The 27,910-nt window shown below is 36.7% G+C and overlaps 1 protein-coding gene across 1 annotated transcript in view; it reads right to left on the minus strand.

Moving 5' to 3' along the window:
- RP1 (RP1 axonemal microtubule associated) overlaps positions 1-13,220 on the minus strand; it is a 186,622-nt gene extending 173,402 nt beyond the window's left edge. The window contains 3 exon segments of the mRNA XM_071804102.1: positions 7,857-8,028; positions 9,394-10,044; positions 13,125-13,220. Of these exon segments, the coding sequence (XP_071660203.1) occupies positions 7,857-8,028; positions 9,394-10,032 (811 nt within the window). The 5' untranslated portion in view covers positions 10,033-10,044; positions 13,125-13,220.
- Positions 13,221-27,910: the final 14,690 nt, after the last annotated feature.

Consider the following 27,910-nt stretch of genomic DNA (forward strand, 5'->3'; position numbering starts at 1 on the left):
TCTGACCAGTCTGAAGTAGCAGGACTTTTAAAACACTTTTTTAACTGAGAAGTGTCTGAACACATTTTATTCTCTAGTTCTTCTACTTGCAATTTCTGTTCTACTTCACTCATATCACATTCTGTAATTTGCTTTGATTCATAACAAAATGATAATGGAGAGATTGTAGATAACCTCTCTGAGGTTTCTTCACAAGATTCTTTATCTTTCTGGTCTTCATGTACAGAATATTCATCATTACATTCTGCAGAGGTTTCAGCAGCTAGCTTAAGTTGGTTATTTGTTTTTTTGTCATTACCTGCTGACTTTGGATCAACTTTCCCATCTTCATTTTTATCAGTAGTAACACGTATAATATCTTTTTCACCTTCTAACTCAGAAGTATCCTGATCTAAAATATGATTTTTATCATTAGAAGTTACACTATGAACTGTCGAGTTAGGTTCTATTGACGTTTCTGACTCCTCATCAGTGAATGATAAATCAGTGTTTTTATCTTGGGATTTTTTACAGAGGCTACCAGGCATTTCTTCATTTCTTTCAGGTGGTTCTATAGTTAATGCAAGGATACAGTTACGCGAATTAGTATCGGTACATTGACCATCTAGTTGTGTTTTGGAAGCACCCAAGTATAAAGTCTGTGTTTCTCTATGAAGATCTTTCTGTATATCAAAACAGCTTTCCAATTCACCAGGCAATTTTATATCTTCTTCAGAATTTACACTGTTCTTTGGAATACAAGACTCAACTGTTTTTTCATTTTCATGCAAAGGGATATCATTATGAATGTCAGATATGGGTTTATTCCCATGAAAACGTCTGGAATCCTGCCTTTTGAGTTCTTCTCCCAAGTGTAATAAGTTATTTTCTGTTGATTGTTGAAAATGCGAGAAGGCAGCCTTCAGTTCATCAACTTTTTCTATGACTGTAGTTTGTTTCAGAAATTGTAATTGTGTAAAAATTTCAGAACAGCTACAGGTAGTTTTTTCCACATCATCTTTGAATGTTCCAATCAAACTGTCTTTCAGATTCAGCAAAAGTAGCCAAGCTAGGAGGACATTGGAGGAAGAACTGAAAGCTGAAGAAGAAAGATCTGAAAGGCAGCAAGCTTTTCCTATACAGCCACTATGTTCTTTCTGGAGACCAAGCAAAGTTGATTGCAGTTCATGCAGCAACATGCTAGACATGCAATTATTCTGAACATCAATTCCCATTTTCTCATTGACAATGGTGCAATCAACTTGAACAGCAACTTCAGATTTTTTTCTTTGACATAGGTTTGTATCTTGAATGTCAGCTTCTGATGTCCTTTTATCATTGCCGTGTGTTTCATGAAAAAAATGTAGCTTACCGTCATGATGAAATTCTGACTTCAGTGAATACTTAGCTTCTTCTACTATAGTTGTACTAGCATGAATCAAAGAGTCAGTTTGTTTGTCACCTGAATCCTTGGCTGATTCTCCTAAATTTCCCAGTTCACAAATAGGCTTTAATGTTTTTTTGGTTAGATTGTGTTCAACCAGATGGTTTTTTCCAGTCACATGCAGTTTATTTGTGATAAATCTTGTTTCTTTATCTGTAGAAGCATCAGTATTTTCTTTCAGAAAATGACAGACGTTGCTATTCTCTACATTCCCTTCTTTTTTATTTATGGGAGGCAAGACAGGATTTGGTAACAAGTTTTTCAACCAAGTTTGTACATAGTTTTCAAGTGAATGCTCAACAATCTCCTCTGGAAAGCCGTCCTGTTTTAGAGCCTCTAGTGTAATAGCACTCTCTGACATATTTAACTTATTTGTAACTTTATTTGTATTTTTCTTCATCCCCTTTTGCTTTTTCTCTTTCTTCAATGACAAATTTTCCAAAATATTGTATTCCTTGCCTTTTTCAAAGTTGAGATTCTTTGGCACTTCTGACAATGGCTTTGAAATCACTGGTGAGTTAGATGTCTGTTCAAAAGAACTGGTTGTGAGCTGTGTGCCTTCTTTCTCAGTACTCAGTGTCTCCTGACTGTGTTCATATTCATTATTTGAGTTAACTGTCATTAGACCATCTTCAGTTTTGGTAGATGAAACCGTACTATTTTTTTTGCCTGACTTCAATTTTACCTTGGCCAACTTGTTGGTTTTACTTCTTGTTTTTTTATTAGATGATAGTCCATTTTGTCCCCCTGAATCCTGGTGATAGAATTCATCTTCAGGATGTGTGGTTTTGTCTGAATTGACAGATCCATCATTGTTTTTTACAAAAAAATCCATTTCTTTCTTCTGAGGTATTTCAGAATAACTATCCATAGCTTTTGTTGTGTAATTCTGTGTGGGTTTGCTTGTGGTATTCATTCCCTCACTTTTAATTATCCCTGAAATTTCTTTATCTCCTTGATTTTCACATGTACCTTGCTCTAGATAGCTAGTGGATTTTCTTTTCTTCTTCTTTTTGGTGAGGGAAGGTGCAGATTGGCTGTCATCAGTGAGATCTGTTGACATCACACATTCAGTCCTGACACTGGTTTGATTCTCACTTTCAGTAACAGTAGGAAAGAATGCAGTTGTTGGATTTATTTTCTCAAGAGGAGCTTTACTACAGGGCGGTTCCATCATCTTCATCTGGCTGTATCTGGCACTGGCTGAATGCACTGAATCTTGAGAAACAGGTAGTAAGACAGCAGCTTTGTCTTTTGTTTCTTCCTTTGATGGACATAATCCTGAATAACTAATGAAAGAACTCAATGATCTTTTTATTTGTTTAATATTACATGACTCACGGATGTGGTCTGCTGAACCTGGCCTAGCTGCCTGGTAAATTTTTGATGATGGTGTGAAACCACTGAAGGAGGCTTTGCAGGTTGATACTAAACTATCATATGTACCTTGTTCCACAACTGATTTCTCTAACATATTCTGTGCCGATTCATCCTTGTCAGGCACTTCTAATGTCTTACTGTTTGTGGTTTCTATTAAATCATTACTTTTGTGGCTTACTTTAAAAAGCATTTCTTCTTTTATATTCTCTGAAGAAAGCTTGAATAAATCATTGTCACTCATCTCACTAAACTTAAGATTACTGACACTTGATTTTTTTCTGCTTGAATGGGCTACCATGCAATACTCAGATGTATTTTCTCCATTCTGTATTTCCTCACTGTAGGAAAATTGCCCTATTGTCTTCTCCTGAACCTCTTTCTCAGATACCAAGGTGACACTTTCAACTACTGCTTTCTTTTGTCTAACATGCCTTGGCCCAGGAGTGGGAGGCCTATAAAAGCGAGGTCTGATGTTATCATCCGGTACATCACTTATGTCTGGATCTGCAGAATTGTTCTTACAACTATTACAACCAGCAGTTTTTAAATCAGACTCTGATTCTTTATCTAACAATTCTGCATTGAATTGCTGTAATGAGTCTTCCTCTTCTTTTTTGTAGATTTTCAAAAATGAAGTATCTTCTGGTTTTATACATTCAGATACATTTACAGCAGATAAGCATTTTTCTGCACGAATTGCAGAATTACAAATGGTGGCATTTTTGTCATCAGAAAGGCCAGCACGACTTACAGTCGTTGTCCATTTAATGGTTTCTTCCTCTTTAATTTTGAGTCGAACTTTCATTTCCACTGTGATACTGCCATCTTGATTAAGGTGAACAGATTTCTCAATGTCATCTTCATACTGTGCTACAGATAATTCTTCACCAGTAACTAACTGATTTCCTCCTACATCATGACTGTCAGGAACATAGGAAGAATCTGAGTTGTTATCGTTTTGGTTGTTACCGTTGCTGGACCCCTTGTCAGAAGAAACTGAGAATATCTGAGATCTTGAGCTAGAGCCCATTTGAGCTCTCGCTACCAATAATTACATTGAAAGAAGCCAAATTCAGGTGGAAAGCAGAGCAAATAAATATCATGCATAAGGATCCAGATGGAGACACAGCAGACAGGCAGCAAAGGAAGAGAAAAGAAGAAAGGAGAAAAATTAATACAAATTAAGTTAATGAAGTATGCTTATTTTACCAGAGTATTAAAAAGTAATGAGGAAAACATTGTTGTTCTTGCTGTTCATTTCAGGAAGTTGTTAGAGAAAAATAAACAGTTTTTAATACAGAATCAAGCATTTAACTACTTTTCCACTTAATTTTATTTTGCAATCAGTTGTCTCTAATGTCAGAGCTATAGTCTTATTTGAAGTTTCAAAGCCTGAAAAAGTACTAAATACTTTTATTTTATATTTACTTGGGAGGTGGGGTTGCCTTGAACCTTTCAAGGGATTCACAGGCCCTCACTTGTTTGCACTTCAAGCTACCAACCTTACCTCTTCTTCATGCCTTACTGATCATTAATATATAATTGTTTGACCAACCTGATCTCCTTCTACGACAAGGTGACCCACCTAGTAGATGAGGGTAAAGCTGTGCATGTTGCGTACTTAGACTTCAGTAAGACCTTTGATACCATATTCCACAACATTCTCCTGGAGAAGACGGCAGTTCATAGCCTTGATAAGTGTACTCTGCGATGGATAAAGAACTAGCTGGAGGGCTGGGACCAAAGAGTTGTGGCGAAAGGAGGCAAATCCAGTTCGTGGCTCGTCAGGAGTGGTATTTCCCAGGGCTCGGTATTGGGCCCAGTTCTATTTAATCTCTTTATCAATTATCTGGATGAAGGGATTGAGTATACCCTTAGTAAGTTTGCAGATGACACCAAATTGTAGGGGATGTTGACCTGCTGGAGGGTAGGATGGCCATACAGAGGGATCTGGACTGGCTGGATTGATGGGCTGAAGCCAATTGTATGAGGTTTAACAAGGCCCAGTGCCAGGTCCTGCACTTGGGTCGCAACGACCCCAGGCAGTGCTACAGGCTTGGGGAAGAGTGGCAGAAAGCTGCCTGGTGAAAAAGGACCTGGGGGTGTTGACTGACAGGTGGCTGAACATGAGCCAGCAGTGTGCCCAGGTGGCCAAGAAGTCCAACAACATCCTGGCTTATATCAGGAATAGTGTGGCCTGCAGGACTAGGGAAGTGATTGTGCCACTGTACTTGGTGCTGGTGAGGCTGCACCTTGAATACTGTGTTCAGTTTTGGGGCACTCATCATAAGAAAGACATTGAGGTGCTTGAGATAGTGCTGGTGAGGGGCCTGGAACACAAGTCTTATGAGGAGCAGTTCAGGGAGCTGGGACTGCTTAGCCTGGAGAAAAGGAAGCTGAGCAGAGACGTTATTGCTGTTTACAGCTACCTGAAAGGAGGTTGTTTCATGGAGGGTGTTGGTCTCTTCTCACAAGTAGTAAGTGATAAGACAAGAGGAAATGGCCTCAAGTTGCACCAGGGGAGGTTTAGATTGCATATTAGGAAAAAAATTTTTATGGAAAGTGTTGTCAGGCATTAGAACAGGCTGCCGAGGGCAATGGTGGAGTCATCATCCCTGGAGGTGTTTAAAAGGCATTTAGATTAAGTTCTTAGGGACATGGTTTAGTGCTAGAGTTAGGTTATGGTTGGACTCGATGATCCTGAGGGTCTCTTCCAACTGAAATGATTCTATGAGTCTATGATTTCCTATTAGTTCTTGCAGTTAGTGCTAAAATGTGCCAGTCAAGTTGAACATATATGTCCCTGGGCTTAATCTAACAATGTTAAGTAATTACTGTGACATGTGAATAAAGGGTTCAGATCCAACTCCCTGGACTGATCTTCTATAGATAAGTAAATGCTGAAGCAATTGGACTTCTTATAAAATCTGAATTTAAATCATGTCATTCTAAGATACATTTTATGCTACAGTACTGTAGACCGTGGCACAAAACTCAGTAAAGCCAATGAGAATACTTTCAGACTTCAATGAATTGTGAGTATGGCCCAATGTTTGCATAAACCTTAAATACTTCCAAAATATGTTCTGATTACTCCGTAAAAACTTGACTTTAAAAAAACCCACATATCTCATCTCTCTCTAGCAGTTGTCACTGAAAAGGTGAGAGATAAAAGAACATGAGATAAAAATAAAGTTTTGCTGTCTTCCAAGACGTTCTGCATGTGTGAAGGAAACAGTGCGTGTACACCCACACAAAGACATCCACCACTGCTACTGATACCTAAATATATAGGAGCCACCACTTAACAGAAAGGTTTCACTTGCAGAAAGGTATTTTAACATACGCATTATCTACATTGCTTGAATTTAAGCATATTACTTTTGCTCAAGTGAGTCACAAATGGTCTCATATCAAGACTTTCACAGTGAACATATTACTATTACAGATATGTCTCTATAATTTCAGACCAAGTGCCTTGCAAGTTTCCCAGGCATATGCTTCGCTATGAACTGAATCAGAAATAAAAGTTCATACTAACTCCTCTAACACAGACCAGACCTTATGCTTCCCAAAGTAAAAATGTCACCTTCTCTGGCTCGGGAATTGGAATGAAGTGCCTGAAATTAGATTTTTCAGGCTCTCACATTGTCAGTGATGTCTCCTACACAGGATACTTCTGAATTTCTCAGGTTAAAGACAAAAAGAGGGTTGGTTTTTTTCTCCTTCTGTAATTGCTGTTAACTAAAGATTAGAAGAGGGAGTTTATCAGGTTAGCAACTACTCAAATTTTCTACCGTTGCAAGGCTCAATTTCTGGATCAAAGCAAAATATGAGCAGGATTTTTTGTTTCTGTATAACTTTTATTCTCAATATGTTCCTATTCATTCTCTCTCGACTCATTAGTTATCCTCTACAAACAGCTCTCAAGCTGTGCAAGTCAAAAAACATGAAGGCTGAGAAAAACTGAAGTGAATGGTTTGATGGGGACCTGATAAACTCTGAGGGATGTGGAAGAAACTCTTTCAAGTAAATGGAAGCCAAGCGTCTTATGTATCAATGTGCTCTGTGACACAGTCAAGATTACCATGGAAAGTCTCAGCACAGCAACAATTACAGTGTTCCCTGGACTCTTCAATGCAGCATGAGGCTATATGAAGAGTACAAGGTATCTCTGGATTAAACAAGTTTCCACCTAGACAGTACCTTTGCCCTACAAGATGCTCTAATGTCAAGGATTCCCACATGACCTAAAGCTCTGGAACTGCAGCATTTTTGTTACCCTCAGCCTCAGGCTATTCAGCTGACCTTGCTCCTCTGCAACAGCTCCTCATGTTCTTGATCATCCACTGGCTACTTCACAGTCTTACTGATGTTGTCAGTGCCATAACTCCATGAGTAATCAAAGGAAAATAACATGTTTGTGCATCTTTTCCCAAACATATTTAAAAAAACCCATATATCACAGCCATGAGGATGTAGGAAAGGGTGACACTGTTTAGACAAAAGCAGCTCCAAAAACATGATGAATTTGTGAGTGGATGGGTGCTGTAGTGCTTTTCCTGTTGATGAGGAGTGTGGGACATGGGAAAAAGTGAAAGGCATGACAATGACAAGTCACACCTTCACTTGCAAGGGTAAGTTCTGAAAATTGCACAAAACTTGCTAAGAAATTCAGTCAGTTAAGAGGCTGGAGTAGACTATAGCTTCTCTTTTACCACTGCCATTATTAACTGTGACACCAAAAAATTAATAACAAAGACAATAAAGTGCATTAAAATAAAATATGCTTTTAGATTTGCATCCATGTTCTAAATAAGTCTGTTTGAAAGCAAATATGCATAGTAGCTGAGTACTTAGCAGAAACTTACATTTTAAAAAGAACATTGACACTTTGATCTTTCTCATGCCTATAGAAGAATCAGAGCAGATATAAACAGTTTCAACAGGTCTTTTTTAATATCCTTGATCCTAGTAAGATTGTCATGGTTTATGTCTTATGCTGAGAGAGATAAACTAATTAATAAAATACAAATTAATTCAAAGAACTTACTATTTTCACTTTCTGACTTGGTATTTGCTTTTGGGTACACACGATTTGCAATTCCAAGCAATTTAGCAGGCCGTGAATACCCAAGAGAATCGTAATTGCTTGGTTTAAAAGGCTCTCTCCCTGCTGCAACTACAGCTCCAGAGCACAATATCAGGTCCTGAAGATTAGGAACCTAGAAAAAAAAAAAAGTAACATAAGTAACATTAAATTATCTGCCTTAGTAACTAGAAAAAATAATGCAAGAGATTTATCCCTTTCATGCTTAATTATCTTCACTTCTTAGTTTCTACATTAGTTTGCAGCAGGCTATTAAATATGTATCACAGCATGGAATTGATTTTTCAGTTTCTATAAGGCAATTCCTATCTCTGTGAGGGTATGTCTTGTTATATAAATAGATTAGAAAAAGACTTCAAGAAGCAACTTGAATTCAGATCAAAATTTTCTTATAATTTAAATGTTTGCCTACATAGTTTTGTTTCATCATTGCACAGTGACCATTCGTAGCCATGAAATAAGAATATGCATTTAGAGATAGGTATACATATTAACACATATGTGGAGGAAGAAAGGGGAAAATTAGAATACATCACAAGTACTTGGTCTGTCTGCCACAGCGGAATAGGACAGAATCACAGAAAAATATGCATTGGAAAAAACCTCTTGGGGGCCATGTAGTTTAACCCTCTGCTCCAAGCAGGTCTGGCTGGATCAAGCTGCTCAGAGCCTCATGTAGCAGTTTAGAATTTATGTTCCAAAATATATTGCAAGATAAGGCTCACAAACTGCACTTCACTGACCTATAAGTGATAGGGACAGTTTTCCAACCTAATACAGAGTTTCCCCAAATGGAGGGTAAACACAAGATTTCCCTTGAACTTCTGTAGCTCTGTATAAAGTTCTCTTTCTAGATACCTGTTAGGTATAATCACAAGTGCTTTTCTGTGGTTAAACAACACACAGATAAAACAGTAAACGAACTAAAATTATATAAAACAGCATGTGAGATGAAAATCAGGATTATTAGTGCTACACTATCTAGGTTTAGAGGTACAGAAACTCATCTGTGGTTTGAAAACTACAATAGGCAATCAGGTGTCATAGATCCAAGTTGTTAACAGCAAACAACTCTGAATTTGTGTAACGATAAAAGTGTGGCTATTAGATGCTACTTATATTTTTTAAACATTAAAAATCACAGACAAACAGCATTAAGCTTAAAGGAAGTTTCTGGGTAAATGGGTAAAAATATAGACTTGAAAGCATGCCTGAAAGAGGCTTGAGTAAGAAAAATAGAAGTGTTTTTCATTATGACTTCAGATAAAATGTCCTCACTTGCTTCTCTCTGATTGTAAGAATCCAGTATATTTTCTCCAAGCCTTGGGGAAAAGGCATAGAAAGGAAACAGCTGAAATTCAGGAAGAGATCTCACACCAACCCAATGTCCCAGACTTATAATTGATAAAATCACCTTATTAATGAGAAATAATCTAGAAGCAGTCATAGAAAAATTGTCAGTGCTTATGTTTATTCTCACCTTTCTGCCATCGGTGGTATAAAGTTTCGCGACTGGATATTGCATTAACTCGCTCATATAGTCTAAAAAGGCCTCAAAGGTTTGTGTATTTTTCTTTCCCAGAACTATGGTGCGCCTGAGTCTTACATCCCCATTTTTGAAAACAAGCATCTTTTTGGGTGTTGTTATTTTGTTTTTTCGATGGCCAAATCCATCCTCATCATCTCTTGCTAATTGCACAGCTCGACGACGAGCGCTGACAGGCCGACTGATCTGCCAAGGCAGCGGCTTTTTGCTTGCCTGTTCCAGGTTGATGGGCTTCATTTTCCGCTGATGGGAGCAAATATAAGATTTTCCATCTTCAAGATCCTCCAGATTGGTGATGCTATGTCTCCCTTTTGGTGTACTAATATTTCTTACTCCGAAAGGTAATGGGACCCTTTTGGATAAACTATCCAGCAAGGCATCAAATGTTTTGTAAGACCGGTTATTAATGACCATTTTGATCCCATTAAACTGAGGATCTCCACTTTTATAAAAACAGATCCGTTTTGCCACAACAGGTTCGGTAACATTGAAAGGGCGTGTGGTTAAACTCTGTTCACTCTCAGAGGAGTCTGGCTGATTCACTGAGTAACTGGTTGAAGGTGTTTCACTCATTTTGACAGGAATCTGGAAGAAAGAGGAGAGGGATGTAAAACTTTTCTTATGACTAATAATAATTTTGTCTTCATTTTGAAAGGTGCAGAAAGAGAATGTATAAGAAACCAATCAACAAGTTGTGCTAAAAATCATTGGATTTAAATGGATCCAAGCTGTTATTTCTAAATTCCACAAAGACTCCTGTACTGTCAGATTAAGTTAGCATGACTCTACTTGCAAATATTCCCAAAACTCCACAGTGAAATTCCAAATCTCCTATCATTTTTTTTTTACAAGAGACCTTTCCTTAGGAGAAGGTACTTTGTCAGTTCAGAATGATAACTAGATGATTTCTTTCTTGAGGATGAAGCTAACAACGTTTCATATTTAAGTTAAAAGCAAAATTTTTTGTAGGAGAGAACAATTTGTGCCTAGGCATGAGCTGTATTCAGCCCAAAATAAGAAACCTGAAAGACAATACAATTCATTCTGATCTCACATAGAAGTTTTATACCAAGGCAATTCTGTTGGAGTCAGAGAAAAGGCTCCTGATTTACTACACTGTAAACTATACCAGAATAAGGCCCAAAACATGTTTTAGAGTTAAGTTGCATCATAAATTGACAGATGACTTGCTTTTCTATTGTAAGTTTTATATTTTATGGTACATAAACTATTACAACATTTGGATTTATACTGAGAGAAAAACTACTGATCAAATCAGACTTTTTTTTTTTAATATGAAAGTCTTAAATCCTTTATACAGACACAAAAAATTCAGGTATTCTTCAGTAGAAGTAGCCTTTACCATTTTAACAGTGGTCTTTTAAACAGTAGATTATTTCTGACAACTATATTGATAGTCTTGATGTTTGGAAATAGAGCATTCTCACTACAACCTTTCCATTTGAATCCAATCTACGTATAAATAGTGTAATGACAACCCTTTAAATGAATAAAATCACTCTATCTTAATGATTGGCTTGCTTTGGAACACAGGACAGAAATGCTAATCAACAAATCTGCCTCTAGGAAGCAGCTTTAGTAGAGTTTTGCTGAAAAACTGTACAGCAGTCTCAGGGAATACATTTGTCATCAAAATGATATAAATTAAATTCTTTGACAATGTCACCTTGGTGTAGCTGCCATATTGACTAATGGAACAGTCTGTTCTGGCTACTACATATTTTTCTTAATGAAGCTACAGAAAATATTTTGTCTATTTTATCTCTACATACATCAGTTTTGACGTTGATAAGAAAATGTTGCTATTTTTCAAAACAGTCAAGGTTCAAATAAAGTCAGATTTGACAAGATTTTATCTTACATTGTTCTTATAACTTTTCCAATAATTAACTGTTTTCAGCTTGGGTGTGTTACGTTCACTAAGAGTAACTTTTAAAATGTTCAATATTTTGAACAATGATGAGAACACAGGAAATGTCTCCTTTTAATACATATTTTTTGTTGTAAATTGTATCCATTATAAGTATTAAACATGAAAAACAGCCAAACAGGTCTGCACGAGAATGATGTACACAGAGTTTGGTTTAGGTAATTACAATTCTATTTAAAATAATAATTTTAATAAAATAAAATTTAAAACGCTGTAAGTATTCAAGTAAGGAATAAGCAGGAATGCATTTTCAAGCTTGGCTGCAGCAATTTACACAACTCAGTTCATGATGGATAGTGAAATGTCCTACTTTCTGTGGTAGGGAGGAGCTTCACTTCAACTGAAATCACTGTGAGCTACAGTTGCTCATCTTTTTTGACACATCTATTCATTAGCTGTCGAAACTTTCATTACACTTCTAAACTGAGAGATTGACAGGTGAATTAAGACTAAGGACACAATTTGAACCAGCTGTTTTATGCTTTGTGCCTCATTGTGTTTACACTGGTATTCCTAGAGGAAATTTATGAGGGCATTTTTATTGCTAGCTGCAACACAAACTTTCCTACTCTGCAGAGCAAATGTTCTACTCCAATGAAAGCAGCAATGACAGTAGTAAAGCTCATGAGTGAACTGAATGTCGTGTTACCCCATTTAACTGGCCAAGAAGACTTGAACTCACAGAATCCAGTCCAGATTCTCCAGGGAAGAGGACAAAACTATTAAGTGATCATCAATAATGGCCAGAGATATAAATGAACCGACAAAGTTCCTCAGCTGCTATGTACTACGACTTATTGCCTTTTATGAAAATGGATTGAAATTTCATCTAACTGTATGATTCTTCACTCTTACAAGAGATAAAATAGTTGGATTTTCTCATAAGACTTCTGAAAATAATCGCTTTTGAATTAGCCTCACTGAAGTTGTTCCAGTTATTTGTACCTGTACAAAACATTCAGTTATGTAAGCATCAACATACACTGAAATACAACATATTTTACATAAAAATAATTATTAAACTGAATCTTGACACTGTGGAAGCAACAAAATCCAAAACAAGCAAAGAGATAATACACATTAAAGGAAAGAAGGTAATTTTCATCGTAAAGATAAAGTAATTTGAATTCACAAAAGTAACCAAGAAAAGGAAGGTTTCCTTAGCAAAGCATAAAATGAATGATAAAGCAGATATTTTTGGCAAAGAACTGATGGTCGCATAGCACACAATGTATATTTCCAAGTAATAATTTGAATAGTGTAAATTGCTTATGCAACTTTCAGATACCTTATAATCGCATCTTACAAATGGCAAACCTTTCAGCAAATGAATAATCAACATATTGTAGAAGTTACACTACAGGTGATCACATTGTAATAGCTTCATTTCATCTTAAACATAGAATTTATTTTCATACTTAAGTAATTTTGTTCTAAAATGAAGAAATAGCTGATCTTACATGATGCCGAATATCTAATAAGATTTTTTGGCAATTACAATGTTAAGAATTTTATTCTGCAAGAAAATCAAACAGAATTCAGAAATTAATCCCTTTGCCTGCAATCTCATAAACAAAACCACTCATCCAACTTTTATGTACAAAGCTGCTAAATGTTATGAAGTCACTAAGTGGAACAGTTTGTTCTAAATATACGAGAACATGTCTAATGCCGTATAGCTGGTAAGCATTGCATAATATTTCATCATACTCACCCACAGTCACATCCTATGTAAATAAAAGAGTAGTTAGCTTGTTTTCAGAGATTTATAAATTGTATATGTGATTGTCTATGCCACATGAAACACACATCCTTAGTCTTACTCCAAGTGCGTGCAGCTAGAAAAAAAACATCATAATCCATTTGGTTAATCTCAGCTAATGTTAATCACCAGACCCGGTTCACCTCGGGTAGCCATTGTTCAGAGCAGAATGCCTAACATCTCATTTAGCAAGTCCTCTTATGTTATTTTTTATATCTATTTACCTTTTAAATATTTATATAATTTTCTGCTTACTTAAGATTGCTCAAGAGACTCACAGAACCACAAAAAATAAAAATGTGGGTGAGGAATGCAGGTCATCTAATTCATTTTATCAATGTATGGCTATCCTCTGAACTAAATTCTTTAGCAATATAAATTTTAAAGATGTTAAAATGGATCTTCTACCACTCACCTTCTGAGACTATTTATTTACTACCTCCTGCCATTAATTCTTGCTTTTTTTCGATCATTTGGTCAAGAGGACCCTCTTTGTGCTAAAGATTCTCCCATATTTTCTCTATTGAGATATAACAATGAAAATAGTTATAGTTTTTTTCACAACACTCCATGAAACGTGACAGTCTGAAGGAGTTTGTCATTCATGAGGCATTCGTCATTTCAACATGTTGGAAAAACTGTAATGCAATGATTTTAATTGTGTATTAATATCATTTACAAATAAGCAGGAGGATTATGTCTAACTGTATCTTAATTATGCCACTTTGGGCATTTTTTTAATTTTTCCATTGGAAATCTATGACCCTGGATGGTAAATGTTCCATCTGATTGCTACCAGATGCATAATCTGATTTGGAGCTTCTTTATTTAATCAGGATTATAGTAAACTCTCAAAACTATCTGTGTGGAACAGTAACAAAAACACCGTTCAGTAGCCACTACCACTGCATGTCGTAACATATAGAAGTTTTAAAATATCGCTTCAGTTCCACTTTCAAAAGTTGTATAGGCACAAACATTAGATTATAATCTTGCACAGATATTTTGCTATAAACATTGCTTTCTTAAATATTATATTAAGATAATTATTTATGTCCTTAATCTATTTTAGCTGTTATACTACTTGTATTCTAGTCAGTATTCTGCTGTTTACACTTGTTCAGAAGATGAACAACTGCGAATTCTATGTTATTTCTGATATCTTATAACTTAACAATTCCTACAGGACTTTTTTGTTTTGTTTTGTTTTCTTTTAAGTACAGGTTTTAAAATATCATTGCTACCCTTATTAGCTTTCCTGTGCATGCAAAGCCACCTTCGATACCCAGCTAATCCATCAGTAGCTTCCATTTACCACTAGAATTTGAGACCCAAGAAGTAACAGTGCTGGCACCTGGTAAAGATGATAAACAAGTGTCACCATTTGATGGTGTGAATGCTCCTTAATTCTCTAAGACTTCAAAAGGCTTACAAAGGTTCTGTCCAGACACATATGACTTAAAAGCTTCACTGTGTTCCTACCTGTACTACAAACACTCCATGTATTCTAAATAGATAGAAGAAGTAGTCAACTTTAGAGTAAAAACAGCATGAATAAGAATCATGTTTAATTCAGATTTAAAGCTAACAAGCCACAAACAAAACAAAACAAAAAAAAAAATCACAGTCCTATAGCAATCAATATAGACACAAAAACACATTTCATCCATTCATGGGGGCAGCTTCACTGATATCCATGGAACTACTAAGATACTGTGATAAGAATTTCGTCTTGATATTTGGAGAGCAGTTGTTCTTTTTACATAAACCATTTGCAAAGAAAAAATGAGGAACATAAAATTAGTTCAGAAAATTTAAGAAAAATTAGAGTTAAGAAAATTTAAGAGGGCAAAATAAGGCCACATGAGAAAACTTATCAGTGATTAAAATTATAATTGCAAGCAGGATTACAATCTTCTGGGTTCTTGTAATTCTCACTTTTAAATTACATGCCTGATTATCTCCAGAATATCTTCAGTTCTAAGTTCTAATACTAAATGCTTTGTAAGCATTACTGACTGGTCATTAACTGAAATTATGACCATATCCCTGTGAGGCAGTCACTAACTTCAGTTCTTATCTGTCAATGAAAAGAGGAAAGCTCGTGTTTTGCTCTTTTTGAACACAGTGGCAGATCAGTACAAAGGATCTACTCTAATGAGAGACATCAGTGGCAGTTTTCCTTTCAAAGGGTGTTCTCTAGGAGAACAGCAGCATAGAGATGGCCATTTGAAGGTCCAGTGACCACAGTTAGCCTGCAACACCATTCCATCCAGCAAAAGGCACCCTGAGCAAATACCTGGCCTGCAGTCCCTGGGCTGAACCCGGGCTCAAATACAAGTTTTCAAAGTCAAGCCAAACACCAAAATTCTTCGTATCAGCTCAGAAAAGTACAGCATCAAAATAATTGTAAAAAATATTTTTATTGTTACTCTTTCTGATTTTTATTAATTACTCCTAATTTTCTATAGATTTTACTTTATTAACTGAACTGATTAAATGCTACAAGTACCTAAATATAACTCAACACTATCCCACCTCATTCTCTGAGGCTTCAGCGTTTCTTAAGACCAGCATCATATCCAGGAAACTGATGTCCAAGAAAGAAAAAAGATATGTTACCAATTAACTATCACATATGCTGATATATTCTTTTTTTTTTCCTTAGCAGATAACCAGGATCCCAGGTCGAGAAACATAAGCAGACTTTTCTGCAGCATTATCCTGAGTCAGAGCAGGGTCAGAAGCACGTACGATGTGGCCCCCCTGCCCGGCAATCCTGTGCCCCTTGAATTACACTCTTTGTTCAAGTCCAAGCCATATGGAACAGCAGTTAACACTTGAGTATTTTTATCATTCAAGCGTGAGTCACTTCTTTAAAATGGGCAGTTGCTACACCAGTTAAACTATTACTGTTGACCCCACGCCCCAAGAAAATGCTGATAATGTGCCTTATATTTCCAAGTCCCTTCAACCTCTTGTACCTCTGCTTTTTTTTTTTTAATCGGACTGCCCAGCAAGCTATGGAACTAGGAAACTGTTATCAAGCTAAAAAGGAAATTATCGCATTAGAAGCAGGGGCCTGGGTCAAGTTCCCTTCAGTGTACCCAGCCTGCTTACATCCTTTCCAGTAAAGCCTTCCAAAAAATGTGCCACTATTAATATGTTACTACTGATAAGATTTTGAGCCATTGCATTACAACAACATTTTAGTGTTTGATATACATGAACTTCTTATCAAGTTAATCCCCAGAGACTTTTATTCATTAAATTCTGCAACATAGATTTGATAACCAACAGCTGGGGATGCAGAATGAGAAAAAATTGTGCCTTCGGGAGGTAAAAAAAAAACAAATCTGAGGCCTGTTTTAAAGAGAACTCTGCCTGGATGGTTAGATGGACTGCAAAACTCCTGTTTAACCTGTTCTGGCTTTTGTCCACCACTAAATTTCACTCAAATCCAAAGGCCTGTGTGTGTTCAGCAGGTAGCTTCCTATGGGAAATTTCTGGTCTGGTAGAAGTAAAAATTGACCCATCATCTTTAAATGGGTTAGAATTTCACTCTGGAGCATATCACTTGTCTCAGAGTTAAATGCATAATCATTCTCAGCTTAGTTTTCCTTATTTTCTTGGCTCCGGTGTACATAACTATCTAGACTTACCCTCTGTTCTGTAAGATATACTAGAAGGGAAGGATCAGCCATATTCTCATTTTTTCTCAAATCTTTTAAACATGAAAAACGGTGAGTAGAAATGTATCTCTATCCCTAGTTTTCTTTGCCTACAGCATTCAAAAAATTTCTTCTCTCTCTCAAATATTTACCTTAATGACCCTCCCTGCACTTCCATCAAATTAACAATGCAGCCACCTATACTTACTTTAAAACACAAATGCTAACTGCAGATCTAGTTGGTGCTGCCAGCTTATTAAAGATTTACTTCCTCCTGTATTGGCTAGAAAACTCTTCTGTGGACCTTAATGTTTTACTGAAAATTTCATCCGTGGAAACAGCTAGGGTTGTCACAAATTCCTTTTTTTTTTATACTCTTTTAACTTCCTTATACTAGTTACCAATCTGTTAAATTGTAATTATAATGCTTTGCATCTCCCAAAGAGCATGGCCAAATAAAAGGATTAAGCAGGCAGCACATGAGTTCACTGGCCAAGCTGTTATCATCTTTCCTTTAATTTTAACCCCATATGCCTCAGTTTGTCTTGCTGAAATTCTGTGCAATGACCTTGCTAAAATATCTATTGCATAGAGACATTATGAAACATAAGCTGAAGAAACCTCATGAAGCTACATCAGCATTAGCAACTATGAAGGGCAGATCTTGTGGTTCCTCCTGAAAGACACGATAAAATCCTCTGGTGAAGTCTGGTATTATTTCCTTGATGGAGTTCAGAGGCTGGTTTTAGAGAGAGTGAGTTCATAAATTGAGACCAAGAAGGACAAAAGACAAAGCTTAGACATATTATACAGCTTTGCCTCCTACAAGCACTTTAAAGTCTTTGATCAAAATTTGCATCTTCAAACACTTTCTCTGATCTGCTGCCTACTCCTGTAGGTGCCCAGGCTCCTGAATTGCTAACAGTACAGCTTTGCTGCTTGGCACGTGTACAACCATCCCAGCTCCGAGCTGCTTAATGTCTTAGCTTTGGTGTAATGCACAGCTCATCACTGCTTTGTCCATCTTGCCTGAAGAAACCTGACCGTCCCCTCTTAGAGCCCAGGCAACAAGCTGTGGCTGTCCTCCATTCCTCCAGCTAGTAGTTAAAGATCTGTCTCACTGCTCTGGAAATCCAATTCATTGCCTGATTTATAAGTCTGTGTATCTCAGCTTTCAAGACAGTGAACCAGCAAAATGCTCCTCCTTCTATCTAGGTTTTGTGTAAGAGAAGACTGATTTCTGTATAGTATTTAATTCAAAAACAGACTTCACAGCTACAAATGCCCAGTGGTAAGACACACCTAACTTTAAGCCTAAGTTTAGATGATACCAATTTATCTGATGTATGTGTGAAGAGTATCAGATATAGACCCCTGTCTAAAGGCCCTGCATCTATTCAGGGTGCAGGAGCCAAGATATCTAACTCAAACCAGAGGATGCCCAGAGGAAACAAGCTGACCGCCTCCGATGTTGATTAACTGCACCTGAATCCCCAGGACAAGTCCAGCTTACTCAGTTGTGTTAAATATAGGGGCAAGCAATAAGCTCTGGGAAATTAGAAACATTACTGAATTATATCTGACTGTCTTACTTGCAGTACTAGATGTAAAAAACTGAGCTGAATGCATGTTCCTAAAATTAACCTAGGATTCCCACAATGAATTTTAAACCTGAAGACAGTTACTGCTTCTGTTACTATAGCTCTCCAGGATACTTGGTTTTCCCCCTTCTGCATTTATTCTCCCTTACACTTAAATAAAAATTCGATAAGTAGATGTTTCTGCATATGAATGTTCATATCTAAATATATACAGCTACACATAGACACATACACACACTCATACGCACACACAGCACCCACACACACAAACTCTATTCACATATCTGCAGTTGCTTTTATATCCTTTGGATTAAATTGTCGTTTTTTAAGGTATTTTTTATATATTCCTATACCTGTTGCTTTCAATTCACTTTATTTTAATTTGGAAAGATATGTCTTTAGTTTCCTTCTTGTGCAGGGCCAGTATGTTACAGAAGGACTGCCTTTATACTTCTATTGAATTTTGAGCCAATTAGATAAATGATTTTTTTTTAAATCTATGAAGGCATCTAGTCTGTATTTCTGTACTGTATTTCAGGCAGAGTGCCAGTTTCTAATCTCAAAGAGTACTGAAAGGTGACATCAGATGGATAAAGATTTTTGGACATATGTTCAAGAAAATAGAAAGACAATGTCCACCTCTTTCAAAAATAATCAAACCATATTAGGTTATTATCAGCACCAAGTTTCCATCTATCAGTCTTTTCCTCTACCTAAATGAAGCCTCAGATGTTGTCAACATAATTTTTTCTACACACAGTAATATTTATTAAAAATTATGCATAAACAAAGCAGTACTGTATTTTAATTAAATTTTCAATAGTAAGATGATGTATTTATTTTTATTTAATAAAAATAATTTGGTATTGATCTTATTCATGTTTAATCAAGCTATAATTAAATTGACAAAAGCAATAAAAATCTTTATAACTTGGAAGTCTGTGAAGTAAATACGACCACAGACAGAACCATAAAAAGTATTGCTGCTGTCTTCAAGCAGTACTATCAGTAAAAAAATGAGAAAAGTTTCGTAATGCTAGGCACTGAAATTAAACTATATAAAGTAGTCAAATTTTATATTTTGAAAAAGGAAATATAAGTTGGCAAAGATATAGAGTAAATGACCCACTAATATTTTTTGTCTTTTAGGTTATTTTAGTCAAATCCTGTACTTTCTGCAGGACACATCATTTGGAATGGAAAGGATCTCTCCACTTCCCCACTTGATCAGACTGATCCACGGAGTGATCCCTGTGGTCATTTTCCAGCAAAACATCACCAAGCCAAGAAAGAGTAGATGAGTTAACTTAGAAGACAATATATAACATACCATTAAATACTAAGGAGAGGTCAGTGATGAGAAGGCCATGCTGTCAGTAGTTTTACAATTTTTCTTCTGCTGCTGCTCCATTACAGCAGAAAGTTGATGCATGTTCAAGCTTCCTCCCCTCTTCCCACCATTATCCTTCACCTGAAACAAAAAACTCCTCTTCTGGTCCATGAACTGTTAGTTCTTGACATTTTCCCTTTATAAATTTTGTCAGGGAGTCAAAATCTCAGAAAAGTCATAAATGAAAATTTTAAAAATCTACAGTTAATTTTGAACCAATTGAAAAGTTGTTGTTTGCCATAATATTGAAGCATTGAAGTTCGTGCTTTCACTTATTTTAGATATTTTAAATAAGTACTCTCTTTCTGTCTTTGCACATTCCATTCATCTCACTTCAGCTCTGCAACCAACCACCCATGCTCCTCTTTCATCTTGCCTAATACAGCACGGGGAGTCACAGGAATTTTACCCAAAAGAATTTCTACTCTTTCTGCTTTACCTCCCAGATGAGAACTGCCACGCTGCATCAGCAACGCCCACACCAAGCATCCAGCTCATACTTGCTGTAAAGTACCTGAGGAACCTGACAGCATCTGGAAAGGAGCCATGCCCAGATGTTACATTCCCCTTCAGGATACAGCTGCATTATATTATGCTATTCTGTGAGATGTATTCATGCTCTTTTCTCCACTATACTGAATATTGAACAGTAGCTATTTTCAACTGATTTTCTAATTTTAAAATTAATTTTTTTAATGAGTTAGTTTTTCATGTTATCATCCCCAAACTCCTTCCTGACAACTTCAAACACTAATTAAGAGAAAATGCTCAAATTTTCAGACCATAATGATGGGAAGCAGTATGCTTAAGATCTAAGATTTTTTTAGATCTAAGATTGTCTAAAGGGATACTAAATTGGAGAGATATATGCAGTTCTAGACCTTGGAACCTTGTGACAATGATGACGTACAGGTTTGTATTATACTGACAAAGAAGGTACACTTTGTAACCAACATTGGCCATACTTCCATAGCACTCTAAAGGCACATTTATGTAGCTACATTTTTCTGCTGAAGAGAAGTAGTTGACACCTTTTTGCAGGCACAGCCATCTCTCTCTTCAGAGATGCAGAAGACAGTACAAGGCCTTAGAGAATGAAAAAATAATGCAGAAATACAAAATCCCCTCTGGAGCAACCTCTACTTGGAATAATAATCCTCATGGCTTTCATTTTGAATGTGTCAAGGAAAAAACAACTTGCAAAAAGTTATTTGAATGCTACTGAAATAAACCAGTATTTGCAAAATCACCTCTGATAAGGTCACCAGCCAAGGTGAATCCACAGCAATCTCTCAGGAGCTCTGACAGAACAACAGACCCACTGCTCGGAGCAAGCTCTGCAGTTCTATCTCGGCAGATCAACAGTGCTTTGGACTTCAAATAAATCACAGGGAACCGCGAGCGGGACAAGTGATGTTGGATAGATCTCCTCTCATGTTTTTCCTCACAGACTGCCACAGGGAAATACTCAGACGCTGAAGGATGTCTGTTTACTTAGAAGAGACTGATCTGAAAAGAAGTGACATACTATAATCTGGTCACGCAAAGTGTCTCTAAGCAATTAGACTGTCTTAGTGGTTTAATGCTATTTTAGGTTTATTTTTGCTTTGGGGAATTAGACTTGCTCCTTCAAAAACACGGATTGTGTTTCACCACGTCACACATCCACTTCTGATGATATCAGACTATCTTGTAGCCACAGCACTATTTTTGTAAAATATATAACCTCAAACTGAACTGAGTTACTCTTTTGCATTTTTTAACTATGGAGAAAAAGAAAATGCAATAGGCTTTGTTCAGAATGTTTTCTAGATACTAATCCGTAACTTTTATCTCCCTTCAGAAACACTGTAGGGAATGGGGATGAAATGTAATTCTAGTGTGGTCCCATTTCAGGACTAAAAAGCAAATTTTCATTTAGATATTTATTTCTTTTTACTGCCACTGATAGTCCTTAAATTACAAGTTTTCATAAACTTTTCTCAAAATAAAAATGTAAATTGATAGATAGTTTATAACATACCTGGATTTTTTGTACTGCTATAAATAACAACAAATTTGTTCACAACCAAAAAATATAAAAGCTCCCTATCAAGATGTAACTTAAAATAACTGCAGAAGCAAGAAGGTATGATCAGGCAGTACTAATTAATAGCAACACATTTGTACTCTACAAAAGGAGCTGATTCAAAATAGGCTGGTTTTTATTTGTGAGGACCATTTCTACTAGCTTGGCAAAATAAAGTGCTAAACAACAACTGCACCCAAGCCCCCTACACACATGTACACACACACACACGCACATCCTGGCTAAAAATGTACAATGGGAACAGCATTGGTCATCAAATTCCTGGAAGTTAAAAGTGAAAAGCGTGATTCCTGGGACTGATGCACCTTTTAGTCACATCACAATTGTTCCTCACAGCAAAATCTAGATAATTTTGTTCAGACTGCTCTCAGGTGAAGCTCGTGATGTGTTCCTCGCTCTCCCTGGGAGACCAAGCTGTTGTGAATGCAGCTCAGCTACAAAGCCCTGTGAGAATAGTCATCTGAAGTTTCTCTTTGTTGTCTTTCCAACCATTACCTGTACAGTGGTTTTAAAATAACTCAGTCATTCTCCCAAATTCTCACAATCTGCTGTATCATAAACCAATTAAGTTTATTTTACTTCATATATTTGAAACATTTTTATGAATATATACACATATGTATCAAGAGAGATATCAAGAGAAACTGTATATCCATTGAAAGAAGGAAGTATATTCACTGAAAGATTGACGTGTATTTGTTTATTGAATATCCTAGCAATAATTAAACTTAGATCATACTGCAACACTGAAAAACTTACATTAAGGAAATGAAGATGCCATTAAATGTACTATCAATTTATCAAATTAATTAAATACTCGCAGAAGTCCTTCCTTACTCAGAAGAACAATTACACAGAGGTTTAGCATAAATGTATGCACAAATATAGATCTGCATGCTACTTGCAGTAAACAGAAATACCTATAGCGATGGCATATTTGTATGCTAGCCAGATCCCAGGCTTTATTCCTCTTAGTGTATGCTTTCTGAAAATTTAGGGTTTGCAAGGTCAGCCTTTATTTGGATCAGTATTTATAAACTTCGAGGATCAAGTGAGAAATTTTGGATAACTCTTTGGAAGAAAAGGAGGAGATCTTTTTTCCCACCCATTTTTCAAATAGATTCACAGTTTCATTTTAAAACTTTCTTAGTTTTCTCTTGTAGCAATGCCTTCCAGCCCTTCATTCCTATTGTTCTGCTCAAAATTTTACCACTATTATTTACCATTTCACAGTATAGTTGTGCATTTTCTCAATTTTAAATACATCAGAGCTTTATTGAACTGATTCACTTTATCTTCTATCCATTTTCAATAATCCAGTTTCATTCTGTATTGCATGTGATATATTATGATACAAATGTTTTAGTGATAACTTGAAGTGACAACACAAATGTAAAACTCAAAGCTAAAAAATGGGATCATGAAAGGGATAACGATGACTCTCAAAAAACACAATTAATAGTTAATAAGAAAAGCTATTATTTTAAAGGGACAAAATTGTTTATACATACACACACACACACATATATATAATAAATAAATAATCAAATAAAGAAAGAAAGAAACAAACAAACTTATTAGATAATGGAAGGGCTTTTATATGCTGTCAAGTTCAAAGATTTCTTAGTTTCACAACAGTCTTAGACTACACTATCTTTTATGACATATAGCAGAGGTATAGTCCATTATTTATTTTTTAAAGCACAATTGTTAGGGTTGCAGACAGACAGGCTCATGCGCTGGATGTCAGTGTCAAGGTTTTGGTAGCAGGTGGGATACAGGGAGGAGCGGCAAGAGGCTGGGGCTGCCCTGTGCTGATTCCAGCCGGCTCCCACAGACCCACCACAGGACACAACTGAGCCCATCAGCCATATGTGGCATATCCATCCTAACATATTTAAGAAAGGGCAAAGATGCTGGACAGACAGGGGAGGAAGAGAAAAGGAAAGTGAGTAACAGCAGTGTGAGCACCAAGGTGAGGGAGAAGGAGAAAGGAGAAAGGAGAAGGAGGAGAAGGAGGAGAAGGAGAAGAAGGAGGAGAAGGAGGAGGAGAAGAAGGAGGAGAAGGAGAAGGAGAAGGAGAAGGAGAAGGAGAAGAAGGAGAAGGAGAAGGAGAAGGAGAAGGAGAAGGAGAAGGAGAAGGAGAAGGAGAAGGAGAAGGAGAAGGAGAAGGAGAAGGAGAAGGAGAAGGAGAAGGAGAAGGAGAAGGAGAAGGAGAAGGAGAAGGAGAAGGAGAAGGAGAAGGAGAAAGAAAGAGAAGGAGAAGGAGAAGGGAGATATGGGGGAAGAGAAGGAGGAGGAAGTGCTGAAGGCACTGGAGCAGAGACCCCACCTGGCGCTCCTGGAAGAATGCACACTGGAGCAGGGATCTGAACCATTGCCCAGAGAGACCTCATCCTGGAGCAGTTTTTTTCCCTGTAAGAGTGTGGCTCATGGAAGTACCCACACTGGAGCAGGGGAAAGGTATCACATGGAAGCAGAGGTTGAGAGGATCTGTTGTGGACTTGTTGTGCCCCCTATCCCTTGCAGAACTGCCCTGGGGGTGAGTAGATGTGTCTGGAGGGAAGGAGTGGTTGAGCCTGGGAGAGGGAGATGAAAGATGCTGGTTTACTGTTTGTCTTTGTTTCTCACTACCTGAATCTATTTTCACTGGCAATAAATTACATACATATGTCCCCAAATCAGAACTGGCCTACCCACAACAGTAACTGGTATGCAATTTCCCTGACTTCAGTCAATCCACAAGCTTTCTCATCCTATTTTATCCCCCACCCCCTGCAAGGAGGGATGTGGGTGAGCAGCTGGGTGGGTGTTTGCTCCTTAGCTGATGTTAACCCACTGCAGCTTCCTGGGAGAAACACAGATTTCCAGGTTCAGAAACTGCAGCTCCTTGCTTGTGCAATTCATCCAGCTGAAAATCAAGTGCTTCATGAGAATTACTGCCTCATAAATATTCCTTTTTTAAACTCAGTGCCTGGTAGCAGTAGATGTAGATAAGAGACAAATGAGACTGAGAATACTTTTTACCTTGGTTATCTGCAGAGGATCCAGAGCTAAAATCCTCACTCTTGTAATAATGTCTTTAGTCATAGTGATATTTCCCTTGATACTGGTGGGTTTCAGACAGCCGGTCTGCAAACTGACACAAACTGTGTCCTTTGCCTGAGTAATTCCATTCAAGTAAATGGAGTTAACAGCGTGATCAAGAGTTTATAACCTTAGGCCAGAAAATCGAAGCTCAAAATTGTCTAAAGTGAAACCATTCAGAGGAAATGCACTGTTCAGTGCATTTCAGGATTTGAAATGCTCAAAAAAAAAAAAAAAAAAAAAAGAAGCTGTGAAATGTCTTATTCTGATATTTTCTAAATGGAATTTCATTTCTTAGGCTTGAGGACAGTTTTCTTTTGGAAACTTACCTTATTTTTAAAATGGTAAAATCAGAAAAGATGACAATCAAAATAACATATCAAATCACTTAAATTAAATATTTCAAACTGATCAGAACTTTTCCGTCTTCGTTGGCTTCCAGTTCCCTTTTTTCCATCTTTTGAGATTTTAACTCTGGTTTCACTGAAAAGGAGAACAAAACCCTGGAATCTCAAAAATGCTTGCATGATGGGAAAAGACAACGTTTAGAATTTAATAGGACAATCAGCATTACCATCACACCTTAAAAAGGAAATGCTTTTTTTCATAATATCTAAACCTGAAATATAAAAATCCAGCAACTGGGAGACTGCCACATGCCAGCTGACATAGGCTGGCATTACTATCCTAATGCCTGAGGAGTTGTAGCAAATTGCACCAGCAGAAGATCAAGTGTTTCTTTCTATGACATTACAAACATGCCATACAATTAATGTCTACAAGTAGTTCAATATTACTGATGCATGAAAAACTAAAACATTATTTTTAAAGTGCATACTTAGAGTAATAGAGATGCTCAAAAGAAAGCAAACAAACATTATGCAGTATTAAAATTGCTTTTATAAAATGCTTATTGCACATTGCTGAAAGACAGATTAACATTTTTATGCTGGCAAATAGTGATATCTCTTTTATGTAAACAAACTACCCACCTAATCACTGCTTCAATTGTTTCCTCTTCAGAACAATGTCAGTAATTAGCCAATGCATTTCAGTTAAAAAAAGTAAATTTTTCTATTTAAAGAAAATTGAATTTAAGTTCACATGAAGTCACTACATAACAAATATGTATCCATCTAACAGTCAAATTTAGTCACTATATTTGCTTTGAGAACATGTGCAATAAGAATAAATTCTACTAGCATCAAAATCCTATTGTGAGATCAATGGACAAATGCAGAGAAAAAATCTTTGTACCAAAGTTTATGATGAAGTAGTAGCATTTTATTTCTTGGTCTTTTGTCTCATTATTAGCATCCTAAAGTAGAAACTCATACAGCATAACTAACTTCACAAAAGAAAGGGTTATATCAGAACAAGCTGCCTCACAGGGGCAGAAAAAACACCTATGAGTTCTGTGACATGAGGCAGCAACCCTGTCCATTCTAGGGAGGCAAAGCTGAAGTGAATTAATTTCAGGAGAAAGAGATGCCGGTGCAAAATCTGTATAAGGCAAAGAGACCCATTTGGTTTCTCCCTCAGTGTTCTGCTGTTTCTTTATAGAAAGGAGAGATTTCAGTAAACTGAATTATACCAGTGGTGAATTTGGCCTGGTGCTTCCAAGAGCTCTAGGTTGTGTGATGCTCAGGCATATTTTCTGTCTCAGCCCCCATCTCTGGCAAAGACACACCTCAAAGCACATAATCTAATATGTGTTTCTACACAGTCATTTGTGATTCTATATTTGTTCATATTTTTAATATCAGACTGGCAGAACAGCTGTAAAGGGTCACATTTGAAATGTCATATGATTTTTTTTACATCACTTATCTTCATCAAGTAAGATATTTATAACTGGTGACCAAATTTGTTCCTGTGCTAGTACCGACTAATATTGTTTCCACCCATAAACCTTTTGCAGTACCTCATTTCAGTTTGTCTTTGGTGGAAGAACCTTATCTATGAAAAAAATCCATCAATTTCCAGACAAAAAGTGGAAAAATATTAGCTCCCTCCCTGCTGAGAGAAATGACTTCCCAGTGTATTCACTTGCAGACTTCAACATTTTTCATACAGTTTTCACTCTGACTCAATCTGTAGAGGCACGTTAGCTTAAAGAGAATTAACACTTCTGTGATACAAGCAGAGTTGCAGCTCAATTTTCAGAAGTGATTGCTATTTTTTACATATAAATGCAAGCAACTATTTACTTATTTCACATGAATGAGTGTAGTGGTTTTTGAGGTAGGCAAAAAAGGAAGAAAAACATGCTTTTTGCATGTGTTCAGATTACGTTGACAGTTAAACTTTAGATGATTACTTTAGAAACTCATATTGTAAAGCTGCAAATACATGTATGATTCTACGTGTGAGTATTATAGCACAAATGCAGATCTCTCTTTCCAATGGTGGGACATCACAACCTCTGAGCAACCTCTGCCAGCATTTCACCACTCTCACAGTAAAAGGGTTTTGGTTTTGTGTTTTTTTAATGTTCCAGTGGAATTTCATGTATTTCAATTTGTGCTCATTGTCTCTTGTTTCACTAGACATGACTGAGAAGGGTCTGGCTCTGTCTTCTTCATCCTCCTTCCATCAACTATTTATACGCACTGACAACATCTCCCTGAGTTTTCTCTCAGCCTCTCTGTGCATGTCAGATGCTCCAATCCCTTAATCATCTTAGTGACCCTTTGCTGGACTCCCTCCATGACATCCATGTCTTTCCTGTACTAGTAATCGTTTCTCTTTTATTTTTTTCATTCTCCCTTTAGATTTGGAAATGTGTATTTCACATACATACAAAATATCTACTACAGTAAACTTTTTTCCCAGGGATTTTATCCCCTTAGGCTACAGAAAATTTAAGTTCTTGGTAAGCCAACTGGTACAATTTTATT

The sequence above is a fragment of the Patagioenas fasciata genome, chromosome 2, assembly GCF_037038585.1.
Source record: "Patagioenas fasciata isolate bPatFas1 chromosome 2, bPatFas1.hap1, whole genome shotgun sequence".
In the NCBI taxonomy this organism is placed as follows: Eukaryota; Metazoa; Chordata; class Aves; order Columbiformes; family Columbidae; genus Patagioenas; species Patagioenas fasciata.